Below are 13,780 nucleotides of genomic sequence, written 5' to 3' on the forward strand. Positions count from 1 at the left end.
TCTATTTGCTAAATTTATTACGCATTGGAGAGATTAGAAAAAAAAAACACAACAAACTTTATATAAATAATAATAAAGATATAGATAAAGAAGAAAAAAAAAAAATACAAAGTGAAATATATTTCTTTTGTATTTTTAAGTGATGCATAAATAATGGAACAAATTTAAACAAACAACACAATCCACAACAACCATATTCTTCACTTCATAGCGTATTGAATTATTTGCATAAAAATTATTTCAATAAAAAAATCTATAGAACCAAATTATCTTTGAATGGGGGTATTGTACAGTAAGCTATATCTGCAAACACAAAGTTTTCATCCATCCAATTCCGAAGATTAAGAATAAACGAAGAAAATAAGAGCACGCTTACATTCTCTTTCGTTTTCCTTTTTGTAGTTTACCAATTTTGCACAAAATTAGAACGTTTATGATGCACCAGAGGATTTATAAATAATATATTAAAAGTTCATATTTGAATAAAAAATGTGACCAAAACCGCGAAAATATGAAATTTAATTTTGAGCAGCATTGCTCTTTACGAACAACACAAAAGCAAATGCACGAAAATTAATGTTTGGAACTGATTGTTTACGAAATAATCAAAACGAAATGTCAGAAAATTAATTTTTGGAACTGACACATTTTTTTAAAGAGACAAGTGGATCATCTATGTATATTCCATGGCTGAATAAGGAGGTTGAATCACGATAACAAAAACAACAAATTTCAATATGTTGTTTACAATTTTAAGAAGTCAAAATCAGCTGATAAAAGAATCGCATGGCATTGGTAAAAGTGGCAATTATTTATTCTTTCAATTTTACTGAAAAATAATTAAAATCCAGAGAAAAATAAAGGTTCAAATTTAATTGTCTCACCTATGAGTGATTGTGAAGTGGATAATTAATTCATCCGAGGAACGCCGATATGAGGCAAATAAGACTATAATACCCACCAAAGTTAAGAATGGAAGTCAGTCAAATGGATCTTCGCCATCTATTAACAAAAACAGTTTATGATGCAGTTTAAAAACTGATGTGCGTGGTATTTTGGATCTGGAATATGTTATCAAGACTCTCAAGTCATCTTTGAACAATTCTCCAGCTATGAATGTGCGAGTTTGTTCGAGATGCATTTGCTATGCAGTGTCATTTTGAGAGCTTAAAACACCATAAACATATGATTTTGACATCTTAAAATTTTGTCGAAATAAAAAAATTGTAATCATATGGGCCCATGATTTAACCTTCTTGTTCAGCCATGTCTATTGTCTATGTTCGGAACTGTCAAACATAGTTTGATACCCATGGCTCATCTATATGTATTATATTGTCTATGAGCTGTCATAGACAATTGTCTATGACAGCTCATAGACAATATAATACATATAGATGAGCCATGGGTATCAAACTATGTTTGACAGTTCCGAACATAGACATGGCTGAACAAGAAGGTTAAATCATGGGCCCATATGATTACAATTTTTTTATTTCGACAAAATTTTAAGATGTCAAAATCATATGTTTATGGTGATTGCAGCTCTCCAAATGACACTGCATAGCAAATGCATCTCAAACAAACTCGCGCATTCATAGCTGGAGAATTGTTCAAAGATGTCTTGAGTATCTTGATAACATATTCCAGACCCAAAATACCACGCACATCAGTTTTTAAACTGCATCATAAACTGGTTTTGTTAATAGATGGCGAAGATCCATTTGACTGACTTCCATTCTTAACTTTGGTAGGTATTATAGTCTTATTTGTCTCATATCGGCGTTCCTCGGATGAATTATCCACTCCACAATCACTCATAAGTGACGCAATTAAATTTGAACCTTTATTTTTCTCTGGATTTTAATTATTTTTTCAGGACAATTGAAAGAATAATTAATTGCCACTTTTACCAATGCCATACGATTCTTTTATCAGCTGATTTTGACTTCTTAAAATAGTAAACAACATATTGAAATTTGTTGTTTTTGTTATCGTGATTCAACCTCCTTATTCAGCCATGGAATATACATAGATGATCCACTTGTCTCTTAAAAAAAAAGTGTCAGTTCCAAAACTTAATTTTCTGACATTTCGTTTTGATTTTTTCGTAAAGAGTCAGTCCCAAACATTAATTTTCGTGCATTTTCTTTTGTGTTGTTCGTAAAGAGCAATGCTGCTTAAAATTAAATTTCGTATTTTCGCGGTTTTGGTCACATTTTTTTATTCAAATATGAACTTTTAATATATTATTTATAAATCCTCTGGTGCATCGTTCTAATTTTGTGTAAAATTGGCAAACTACAAGAAGGAAAACGAAAGAGAATGTAAGCGTGCTTTTATTTTCTTCGTTTATTCTTTATCTTCGGAACTGTCAAACATCGTTTGACACCGATGGATCATCTATATATATTCTATTGTCTATGTATAGAGTGGCCAATATCTGGGATATGTTCGACACCATAGATAACTAAGTAATAGATGACCCATGGCTTAATAAGGAGGTTGAATCACGATAACAAAAACAACAAATTTCAATATGTTGTTTACAATTTTAAGAAGTCAAAATCAGCTGATAAAAGAATCCTATGGCATTGGTAAAAGTGGCAATTATTTATTCTTTCAATTGTCCTGAAAAAATAATTAAAATCCAGAGAAAAATAAAGGTTCAAATTTAATTGCGTCACCTATGAGTGATTGTGAAGTGGATAATTCATCCGAGGAACGCCGATATGAGACAAATAAGACTATAATACCCACCAAAGTTAAGAATGGAAGTCAGTCAAATGGATCTTCGCCATCTATTAACAAAAACAGTTTATGATGCAGTTTAAAAACTGATGTGCGTGGTATTTTGGGTCTGGAATATGTTATGCGCTTTACAGACTATCAGTTATTCCGGACGGAATGTCGGTGTTTGTAAAGAATCTTACAGTGTGTCGGATCGATACGACTTGTCGGCGATGACTAAATAATCGGTAAATGTGTTATCGATCCCATAAACATGCAGCAGTATCGATTATGCCGTCGGACTTAACTTATAATGTGCACAATATATGGGATATGTTCGACACGAGCACTGTCGTCCGGAATAACTGATAGTCTGTAAAGCGCATTATCAAGATACTCAAGTCATCTATGAACAATTCTCCAGCTATGAATGCGCGAGTTTGTTTGAGATGCATTTGCTATGCAGTGTCATTTGGAGAGCTGCAATCACCATAAACATATGATTTTGACATCTTAAAATTTTGTCGAAATAAAAAAATTGTAATCGTATGGGCCCATGATTTAACCTTCTTGTTCAGCCATGAGATGACCCATCGCTCTCCGACCAGACAATGTTGAAGAAGCCCAAATGAATTTTCTGACATTTCGTTTTGTGTTTTTCGTAAAGAGAAAAATTTCTCAAAAGTAAATTTTGTAATTTTGCAGTTTTGGTCACAATTTTTTGTGCAAATATAAACTTTTGAATATTTAATTTGATTATAAATCATCTGGTGTATCAAAAATTTTCAAATTGTGGATATAATAGAAAAATTGTAAAAACGAATCTCAGAGAGAATTTGTAATTCCCCCTATTTTCTTCGTTTATTCCTCATTTTGGGAACTGTCAGACTGCGTTTGACACCGATGGGTCATCTATTACTTAGTTATTTATGTTCGACACCAGCACTGTCGTCCGGATAAACTTACAATCTGGGGGCTAATCACGGCATTCGATATCGAATTCATAATCGAATCGAAAAAATTGTCGATACGATTAAATCGATCGAAATTTGATGCAATTTCTCAAGCGTTGCCAACAGCAAAAAACGAAGCAGGACAAAATGAAATGACAAAATTAAGTTAGCGTCACAAAATAGAATGTAGAAAAAATATGTTTTTGGAGGTTTCAAAGTAAATAGTAAATTTTATTGCATTATATCTTATGGACCCATATCTCCGAATTCCTACCTAATTGGAGAATGAGATGTATATAAAATAATTCGGCGACAAATACGGAATAAAAGTGCACATGTTATTGGTGTAAGTACATGGGTTTGAAATGGTGTGCACTGTTAGAAAGTCACCTTTTGCAGGCTCAATGGACCATATCGGCTGACGAAGGAGGCGTTCAAATGGAAAATAATTTTTGGTGGCATGTCAACGTCAATTCTGCCGCCTTAAAACTTTTTGCGAGTGGAAGCTTTCATAATTCACTATTCTTACAAGGTGGACCAGAAGCGTTATGTTGTCACGGAATGGTACGGTATTTGGTTGATCACAATCTCTTGGATATCGATCTGGCATGTGCACTTTATATATGGTTATTTGCCAAGCTAGGATGCTCGCTCTCGAACTCGACTATGACCAATTTTTGTTTAACTTTTATTGGAGTTGCATTACTCCTAAAGGTGGAATTACATAACATGCGATCATGCATGCGTACGTTGTATTCGAATGCGTTGACGAATACGACTCTTCAATTGAGTTACACAGTATGCGTCGGAATACCAATGAATTTACTGATTACATTCCTTGCCTCTGCGCTTTTTGTTATGTTTTTGTATTCCACACACTTTTTAAAGTATAGAACTTTATGTATTTTAAATTCAATCAATAATTTCTCGTCAATATTTTAAATTGTTTTTCGTTTCTTGATTTGTTTACATGTTGTTTAATGTTGTCAACGCACCCGACGCATTGAAAAGTTAAAAGTTCGTCAACTTTATGCGTCATATGCATACGTTACTTTTGTCGTGTAACTCAAACAATTGTAGTTATAACATTTTAACTTTTTTTGACAAAAGCATATAACGTACGCACGCATGACCGCATGGTATGTAATTCCACCTTAAATATTAAAAATATGTTCATTATATGTAAATTTACTACAAATTACCAACAATTCGAACTAAAACTAAAATATTTACTATTCCTATATGTAAATATTGTAATAACAAACAAGTGAAAAATGTTTTACGATTGCAATTTACCAATCGAAAAAATTGTCGATCAAACAAACTCGATATCGACTCCCGTGATCCGAAAAATTTAGATTTCGATCACAAGTTCTCGATATCGAATGCCGTGATTAGCCCCCTGGATGGCGCATAAAGTGGACCTTATACGGTCGAATAAACCCTGCGACTCAACACGTTGCGGCGACAAATCCGCTAGTATAAGGCCATGACCGAGTGTTGCGGGGACGTGTTGGCATCAAATCAAAACAACTTTCATTTTTTTCTGGTTGGGAGGAACAAATCTTCACGTGTAAGGTGATGTTCGCCAAACATTAGCAAAAACAAAGTTATTTTAATAATTAAAACAAGCATTTCTGCAATGAAATTAATGATGGATCATTAATTCAGCTTGGAGTTTTTATTGTTTTTTTTTCATGTTTTATTAAAAAATGGCTTCACACATAACTTTTCGTCCATCTTCATAGTTTATGTTTATGCTTCTTCTTATTTCTTCATGTTGTTATCATAATTGTTCGTGCAGTGTAAGGGTAAAATTTGAACGAACACACTACAAATAGGCGAGCCTCTATCGTAGTGTTTATCCGACCGTCTAAGGTCCGCTTAAGTCGCCATTCTTATTGTATTGTTTTTTAGCGTTGCCAAATAAAAGTCTAATATGAACTGCATAATGTGACTTTCCGCATGAAATTTCATATACGTCCAAAACCGTTCTCTCGAATATGTACAAATAATCCCATATCAAAAACGTGTAGAAAAATGTTTAGAAACGTTACGTTTGCATTACGCAACTAATCTATACCAATAGACTAACTAAGCTATCAATAACGAGAAAAACAATATGATAGAAGAAGAAGAGTTTTTATCAGTAGTCCTTCTAGTGCAAAAAAGGAAACATTGCAAATTCGTAATAAATTAAAAAATAAACATGTAAACGTGTTTATGTTTTGTTAAATGGTTAATATTGGAGGGAACTAGATACATATTAGTTTAAAGATATTGACAGTTTTCTTATCAATTCGTTGTAATTACAATAGAAGTAGCCTGTACTCACAAAAAAAAAAAATGGCACGTCAGAAGGGTGGCACTAATACCTCCACAGATAAAGGTGTAAAACAGAAAAATTCTAAACAACACAACGAAAATGCAGATTCAACGAAATCTAATAATAGTAGCACAACAACTACTAGCACAACCTCTTCCACGGCACCGGTGAATAAACCAAAACATACGGCCCATCCTAAAAAAGCCACGTTTGAAGAGCCCACGTCAAAGTTTGTCTTGAATAAATGGAAGACATTGGCAGGAAGCATTTGTATGGCGGTAGCTGCTTATTTTTGTTATCAGGGATATCTGGAGACCCGAGTGAATACGCCGTTCGATAACCAAAAAATGGTTACGCGCACAGGGCTTGATGATCCAGAACGCTATTGGGGTTCCTATAGGCCATTAAATTACTTCGGCATGAAAACCAGAGATCCTCATTCGCTGGTGATGGGCTTAATGTGGTATACACCATCAAATCTGGGTCATGGGGGAAAGGGTATACGACATTGGTGTGATATGGGTGACAATTTGGATAAGTATGGTTGGACACATCATGACGGGCGTATGTTTGGTGTCCAGGAGATCCACGATTTGCCATTTGAACTGAAGACCTCATTTGTAAAATATCCCAGCGGTAAACAATTTGGTGGCGATTGGACAGCCAGGATTTCTGTAAAGAATACTACCAGAGCTTGGGACAAATCAATATCGCTAATATGGTATGTTGCTTTGGACGAACGTACAAATGGTCACATTAAATATGTGTCAGATGAGAAGAGTCCTGAACCTGGGGTGTACGGTGAAACGTTGGGCTTGGGGGAATTCCAGTTGAGATTTCATCCTGTAAAAGGGCGTATCCTACACAAATCTTCATTATCCACGGTGGCACCATCGTTGAGTAAACTTAAAGAAACTGTATTTACACACTTCAGGGCATTTACGGATAAAAAAGGCCAACGTTATATAGGACTACCCGGAGAAATGGTATCTCATAATGGTCAAGCTCCGGCTGATCCAAATTTCATAGCCATACAAATAACCGCCGAGGTGGACTTCACACTGGATATTACATATCAATCAACATCGGGCTTTTCTGTTGGAGGAGATATTCCAAAGCCACCCACTGGTCGAGACTATACTAATTCATTGCAGGAGCATATAGCCTCATTTGACAAACGTTTTGAGGAAACATTCCATTTGAAATCAAAAGGTTTCTCCAACGAAGAAATTAAATTTGCCAAATACGCTTTGAGTAATATGCTAGGAGGTATTGGTTACTTCTATGGAGCTAGTAAGGTAAGGAAACAATAGTCACTTATAGAGATCACTTTTATATTAGACGAATTCATGGATTTTCCATTATGTAGGTCCAATCGGTATATACAAAAAATCCCGTTCCATATTGGAAATCTGCTTTATACACAGCAGTGCCTTCTCGCTCTTTTTTCCCTCGTGGCTTTTTGTGGGACGAAGGCTTTCATGGACTGCTTATTTCATCATGGGATATCGATATTGAATTGGATATTATTAGTCATTGGTTTGATCTGCTCAATATAGAAGGTTGGATACCACGAGAGCAAATATTGGGTGTGGAAGCCTTGGCCAAAGTCCCCGATGAATTTGTTATACAGCGTAATACCAATGCCAATCCGCCTACATTCCTTTTAGCTCTAAAGAAAATTCTAAAACATCACAAACAAGAATTGTCGCTCAAAGGAAGACTTGACACGTTGGAACGTATATATCCCCGTCTGCAAGCGTGGTTTTCATGGTATAATACAACACAGCGTGGTGACATTGCAGGAACCTATCAGTGGCGTGGACGCGATGCCACTACGGAAAGAGAACTAAATCCCAAAACTCTAACATCGGGTTTGGATGATTTCCCCAGAAGTTCACATCCAACCAGCAAGGAACGTCATGTTGATATTAGATGTTGGATGGCTTTTGCTTCCAGTGTTTTAGCAGAACTCTCAACCATACTGCGAAAGGACGATCACAAATATTACGAGACTGCTGGATTTCTAAAAGACAATACAATTTTGAATGAACAGCACTTGAGTCCCTACACAGAAACATATGCTGATTGGGGTCTACATTCTGATTCGGTGGTTTTGAAACGTCCCCAACTTACACAGAAAAATATGCATCGAATGCAACAGCATCAGCAGCAGCAAATGGAAATGATTCGGGTGACATTAAAGCAACCAGATTATAAATTTGTTGACTCTACCTTTGGTTACGTCAATATATTTCCTTTTCTCTTGGAAATACTCGACAATGACTCGCCTTATTTGGGTAAACTCTTAAAAGATATCCGAGATCCACAAAAACTTTGGACGCCCTACGGTCTTCGCTCTCTATCTAAGTCATCGCCTTTATATCAAAAACGCAATACTGAACATGATCCTCCATATTGGAGAGGTCCTATTTGGATTAATATTAATTATTTGGCCGTTAAAGCTCTGCGTTACTATGGTAGCATTGAGGGTCCGCATGCTGCCTTGGCTCGGGAAATATATGCCGAATTAAGAGAAAATCTAATACATAACATATTTAAAGAGTTCCAACGTACTGGCTATTTGTGGGAGCAATACGATGACACCACAGGTCAAGGAAAAGGCTGTTATCCCTTCACTGGTTGGAGTTCCTTGGTAGTGCTAATGATGTCTGAGCAATATTAGTTCTCGTAGACATATAGACTTTTAATCAATATATAATAACTAGAGATTTTACTATTTAGTACAATTTGTAATTTATTTCTTAAAGCCTATATGAATTTACTTAATTACCAAAAAACAGAGGCGTTTACTCATTGCGTCTAACAAGCATCTATTTTAAGTTGATTTTAGAAGGGATAAAACAATTCAGTCATAATGTTATTATTGTGTAGATAAAATAATAAAGGAAAAATATAAGAAATATACCCGATTTTTAAACGGTTTGTATGAATGTCATCTCGCAGGTGTACGAGTTGTCTTCAGTAAAAACTAATTATTGCTTGAAAGCTGAGTAATACTAGCTACATTTTTAGATACTTTGAAACTTCTGGGACAAAGAGGTTTTTGAACTTGCGCACTCACTTTTAAAGACTCGCATTTTGACAAAATTTTCTATAGAAATAAAATTTTGACAAAATTTTCTATAGGAATAAAATTTCGACAAAATTTTGAAGGACTCGGTAGATTTTAAGTCAAGATTGGAAAATTTGACGATTCAAGATGATGAAGTTTTAATATCCTTCGACGTAGTGTCATTATTTCCAAGCATTCCGGTAAAACTAGCAATTCAGACGATTGCAAGAAAATGGACCACAATTAAGCAGTATACAAACATGACGAAGGATTTATTTATAGATTTAATTACATTTTGCATTAAAGACACCAGATATTTTAAATTCGAGGACAAGATTTATGAGCAGTTAAAAGGTATGGCCATGGGTTCCCCCGCTTCACCAATTGTAGCAGACATTATTATGGAGGAACTTTTAGATGACGTATTTAAAAATATCACAAAACCACCGATTTTAACTAAATACGTTGATGACATCTTCGCAATCATCAAGGCATCAGAAGTCGACGAAACATTAAAGGCCTTAAACTCATATAATAGACAAATTCAATTCACGAAGGAATTAGAACAGGACAATAAACTACCATATCTTGACGTAATTATACATAGACTAGGAAACCAATTGAGACTAAATTGGTACCAAAAACCAACGGCTTCGGGGCGACTACTTAATTTTTTCTCTAAGCACAATAAACATATAATAATCAATACCGCGACAAATTTCATACGTGATCCAGAATTTCATTCTGAAAATGAAGATAAAATTGAACGAATTCTCCAAGACAACAATTTCCCACAACGAACGATATTTCAACTTTTATCGAAAGTAAAAGCCAACCAGCATAACAAACAAAACTTGACTAATGATAAGGATTCAAAATTATACAAACCAGTGCCGTATATACCAAACTTCTCCGAGAAACTGTGCAAGTCTAATATATACAATAAAGAAAAATACCAACTCGCGTTAAAAACTACTAATACAGTAAACGGATTATTTAGTAAAACCAAAACAAAAATTAAGAATGAAGACCACAACGTAGTATAGAAGATAAAATGCAACGGTGACAAATCCAACTTATGCCAAAAGACATATATTGGTACAACAATGACAAAATTAAAAACAAGATTGTCTTCACATAAATCGGATTTAAAAACAACAGACAAGGCAATGGAACAAAGAACAGCACTTGCGGCCCACTGTACTTTGACTGGTCACAAACCTAACTTAAACGACGTAGAAATCCTAAGCAAGGAAAACAACTACGGCCGAAGATTTACTCTGGAGATGTTACACATCATTAACACTCCAATTAACGAGAGAATAAATTATAAGAAAGATATTGAGAACTGAGCGAGAATATATCGGCATATGATACAAAAACACAAGAGAAAGTAATCACCAGTAGAAAAACAGACAGCGAAGTAACAAGACAGCGGAGAAAATGTAAAGTACAATAGATAGTTTCATTTTATTTTGTGAATTTTGTAATTAGTTTTTGTACAATTTTGTAATTTGTAGCCTTGAAAACGGTTCTGACGAAGTCAACCGAAATATCGGAAAATAAAAAAAAAAAACAAGAAACCAACAATTTCAAGTTTAATTTATAGACCTATAGCCGAGATTATGAGATAAAAAATCATAAAATTTAAAATAAAAAGGTCAATAATATCAACAACAAAAACGAAATAAAATTTAGACAAAATTTTCTATAGAAATAAGTTTTTACAAAATTTTCTATAGAAATAAAATTTTGACAAAATTTTCTACAGAAATAAAATTTTGGAAAAATTTTCCTAACTTTTCTATAGAAATAATATTTTGACAAAATTTTCTTTAAAAATATAATTTTGACAAAATTTTCTATAGAAATAAAATTTTGACAAAATTTTCTATAGAAATAAAATTTTGACAAAATTTTCTATAGAAATAAAATTTTGACAAAATTTTCTATAGAAATAAAATTTTGACAAAATGTTATATAGAAATAAAATGTTGACAACATTTTCTATAGAAATAAAATTTCGACAAAATTTTCTATAGAAATAAAATGTTGACAAAATTTTCTATAGAAATAAAATTTTGGAAAAATGTTCCAAACTTTTCTATAGAAATAATATTTTGACAAAATTTTCTTTAAAAATAAAATTTTGACAAAATTTTCTATAGAAATAAAATTTTGACAACATTTTCTATAGAAATAATATTTTGACAAAATTTTCTTTAAAAATAAAATTTTGACAAAATTTTCTATAGAAATAAAATTTTGACAAAATTTTCTATAGAAATAAAATTTTGACAAAATTTTCTATAGAAATAAAATTTTGACAACATTTTCTATAGAAATAAAATTTCGACAAAATTTTCTATAGAAATACAATTTTAACAAAATTTTCTATAGAAATAAAATTTTGAAAAAATTTATGGACTTCCGAAGATACATAAGGAAGGAGTCCCTGTAAGACCGATATGTTCTTCAATAAATTCCCCCTCTTATGAACTATCAAAATATATTGTAAATATTTTGAAAAATTTGACGAAAGATTCCAAATATAATGTAAAGGACGCAATTGAATTTAAGAATAAAACCAGTAATATTAAGATTGAGGACAATGAAACAATGATCTCGTTTGACGTAGTATCTCTTTTTCCAAGCATTCCAGTAAATTTGGAGATATTTTGTATATGATGACAAGGTGTATGAACAACGTAAAGGAATGCCAATGGGATCACCAGCTTCACCGATTATCGCCGATATTGTAATGGAAGTACTCTTGGACTCAGTATTGGAAAAATTGACTATTAAACCAAAAATAATGACAAAATATGTAGATGATCTGTTCTGTATTTTGAATAAAAATGACGTTCAGGCCACTTTATCAGCTTTAAACGCCTTTGATAGACAAATTCAATTTACGATGGAAACAGAAGAGGACAACAAGTTACCATATTTAGATACTATAATTCTAAGGCACAGAAATGGAATAAAAATTAACTGGTATCAAAAGCCAACAGCCACAGGACGATTGATCAATTTCAACTCCAAACATCCTAGACGAGTTATAATGAATACGGCTACAAATTTTATAAGAAGAGTACACGATATCAGCGACAAAATATTTCATAAGGACAACGAAGATAAGATAAGGACCATATTGCGATTAAATGATTTCCCGAATAAGACGATTGACGACCTAATACAACATGTAAAAGAACGACAACATATCAAACATGACGAAATTGAACCCAAAATTTATAAACCCTTGACATATGTCCCCCAATTCTCGGAAAGATTCAAATCATCAAACATGCTAAATAAGGACAAATTTCAAATTGCACAAAGGACTCATAATACAGTAAATCAATTCTTCAGCAAGACAAAATCCAAAATTAAGAAAGAAGACAAGTCAAACGTAGTATATAAGATCAAATGCAATGGAAATGACTCTGATACTTGCCAAAAAGTATATATTGGTACAACGAAAACCAAATTAAAAACTAGACTCTCAGGGCATAAATCTGATCAGAAAGCCACTGATAAGCCCTTGGAGCAAAAGACGGCACTTGCAGCACATTGCACTTTAACAGGACACAAACCAAACTTTAAGGACGTAGATATTTTGACGCAAGAAACCAATTATAAAAGGAGATTTACTCTGGAGATGCTACATATTATAAATGTACCTGCAGAAAGACGAATGAATTTTAAGACTGATACGGACCATTGTGCACATATTTATAGAAATATTGTACAAAAATATAGAAAGACAGATTAGCTTTTAGTTGTAAATATACTCCCTTGTAAAGAAGTTCACTGTTCTTTAAATTTAAATGTAATTATCTGTGTTTTTCATGTAATGATATATTTTTTGTTAATGTGTTAAATGTTTTTTCTTTTTGTTTAAAGTAATTTCCCTGAAGACGATCATCGGAGATGTCTCGAAATATTGGAACATTTTAAATATAAAAATACAACTCAAAAAACAACAACATCTGTTTTTATTCACATGACCTCAAGCCGAACTAAGCAAATATAATTAAAATTTTTTATAGAAATAAAATTTTTACAAAATTTTCCATAGAAATAAGTTTTTAACAAAATTTTCTATAGAAATAAAATTTTGACAAAATTTTCTATAGAAATAAAATTTTGACAAAATTTTCTATAGAAATAAGTTTTTAACAAAATTTTCTATAGAAATAAAATTTTGACAAAATTTTCTATAGAAATAACATTTTTACAAAATTTTCTATAGAAATAAAATTTCGACAAAATTTTCTATAGAAATAAGTTTTTTACAAAATTTTTTATAGAAATAAAGTTTTGACAAAATTTTCCATAGAAATAAAATTTGGACAAAATTTTCTATAGAAATAAAATTTCGACAAAATTTTCTATAGAAAAGTTTTTTTACAACATTTTCTATAGAAATAAAATTTTGACAAAATTTTCTATAGAAATAAAATTGTGACAAAATTTTCTATAGAAATAAAATTGTGACAAAATTTTCTATAGAAATAAAATGTTGACAAAATTTTCTATAGAAATAAAATTTTTGACAAAATTTTCTATAGAAATAAAATTTTGACTCGCCTGCACGTCATCACAGGTGGTCTACAAATTATTGGTTGAAGATTTTCCCAATACGGACATCATAATTCGAAATGAAGATGCAATTTTTTTTTGAATTTTCCA

General features: G+C 32.5%; 2 protein-coding genes across 3 annotated transcripts; both read left to right on the plus strand.

Annotated features, from left to right (window-relative positions):
- Positions 1-5,835: 5,835 nt before the first annotated feature.
- GCS1 (mannosyl-oligosaccharide glucosidase) lies at positions 5,836-8,935 on the plus strand. Of its 2 annotated transcripts, XM_075302574.1 has the most exons (3): positions 5,836-5,921; positions 6,002-7,307; positions 7,379-8,935. In XM_075302574.1, the coding sequence occupies exons 2-3, from the start codon at positions 6,030-6,032 to the stop codon at positions 8,693-8,695; spliced, it is 2,595 nt and encodes an 864-aa protein (XP_075158689.1). In that variant the 5' UTR covers positions 5,836-5,921; positions 6,002-6,029; the 3' UTR covers positions 8,696-8,935. The 2 variants fall into 2 exon arrangements, with proteins under 2 accessions (XP_075158689.1, XP_075158688.1); XM_075302573.1 differs by having other exon boundaries at positions 5,843-7,307.
- A 2,866-nt stretch (positions 8,936-11,801) lies between these two features.
- LOC142231411 (uncharacterized) lies at positions 11,802-12,403 on the plus strand. The gene is made up of 3 exons (XM_075302019.1): positions 11,802-11,867; positions 11,955-12,179; positions 12,377-12,403. The coding sequence occupies exons 1-3, from the start codon at positions 11,802-11,804 to the stop codon at positions 12,401-12,403; spliced, it is 318 nt and encodes a 105-aa protein (XP_075158134.1).
- Positions 12,404-13,780: the final 1,377 nt, after the last annotated feature.

Source organism: Haematobia irritans, chromosome 3 (genome assembly GCF_050003625.1).
Source record: "Haematobia irritans isolate KBUSLIRL chromosome 3, ASM5000362v1, whole genome shotgun sequence".
Lineage (NCBI taxonomy): Eukaryota > Metazoa > Arthropoda > Insecta > Diptera > Muscidae > Haematobia > Haematobia irritans.

Excerpts from the sequence above, each read along its gene's own strand:
- GCS1 (XM_075302574.1), top strand. The coding sequence starts at position 6,030 with ATGGCACGTCAGAAGGGTGGCACTAATACCTCCACAGATAAAGGTGTA. Across the intron at positions 7,308-7,378 it reads ACTTCTATGGAGCTAGTAAG|GTCCAATCGGTATATACAAA; the intron begins GTAAGGAAACAA and ends TCCATTATGTAG.
- LOC142231411 (XM_075302019.1), top strand. The coding sequence starts at position 11,802 with ATGCCAATGGGATCACCAGCTTCACCGATTATCGCCGATATTGTAATG. Across the intron at positions 11,868-11,954 it reads TGGAAGTACTCTTGGACTCA|GCCACTTTATCAGCTTTAAA; the intron begins GTATTGGAAAAA and ends AATGACGTTCAG. Across the intron at positions 12,180-12,376 it reads CTACAAATTTTATAAGAAGA|ATTCAAATCATCAAACATGC; the intron begins GTACACGATATC and ends ATTCTCGGAAAG.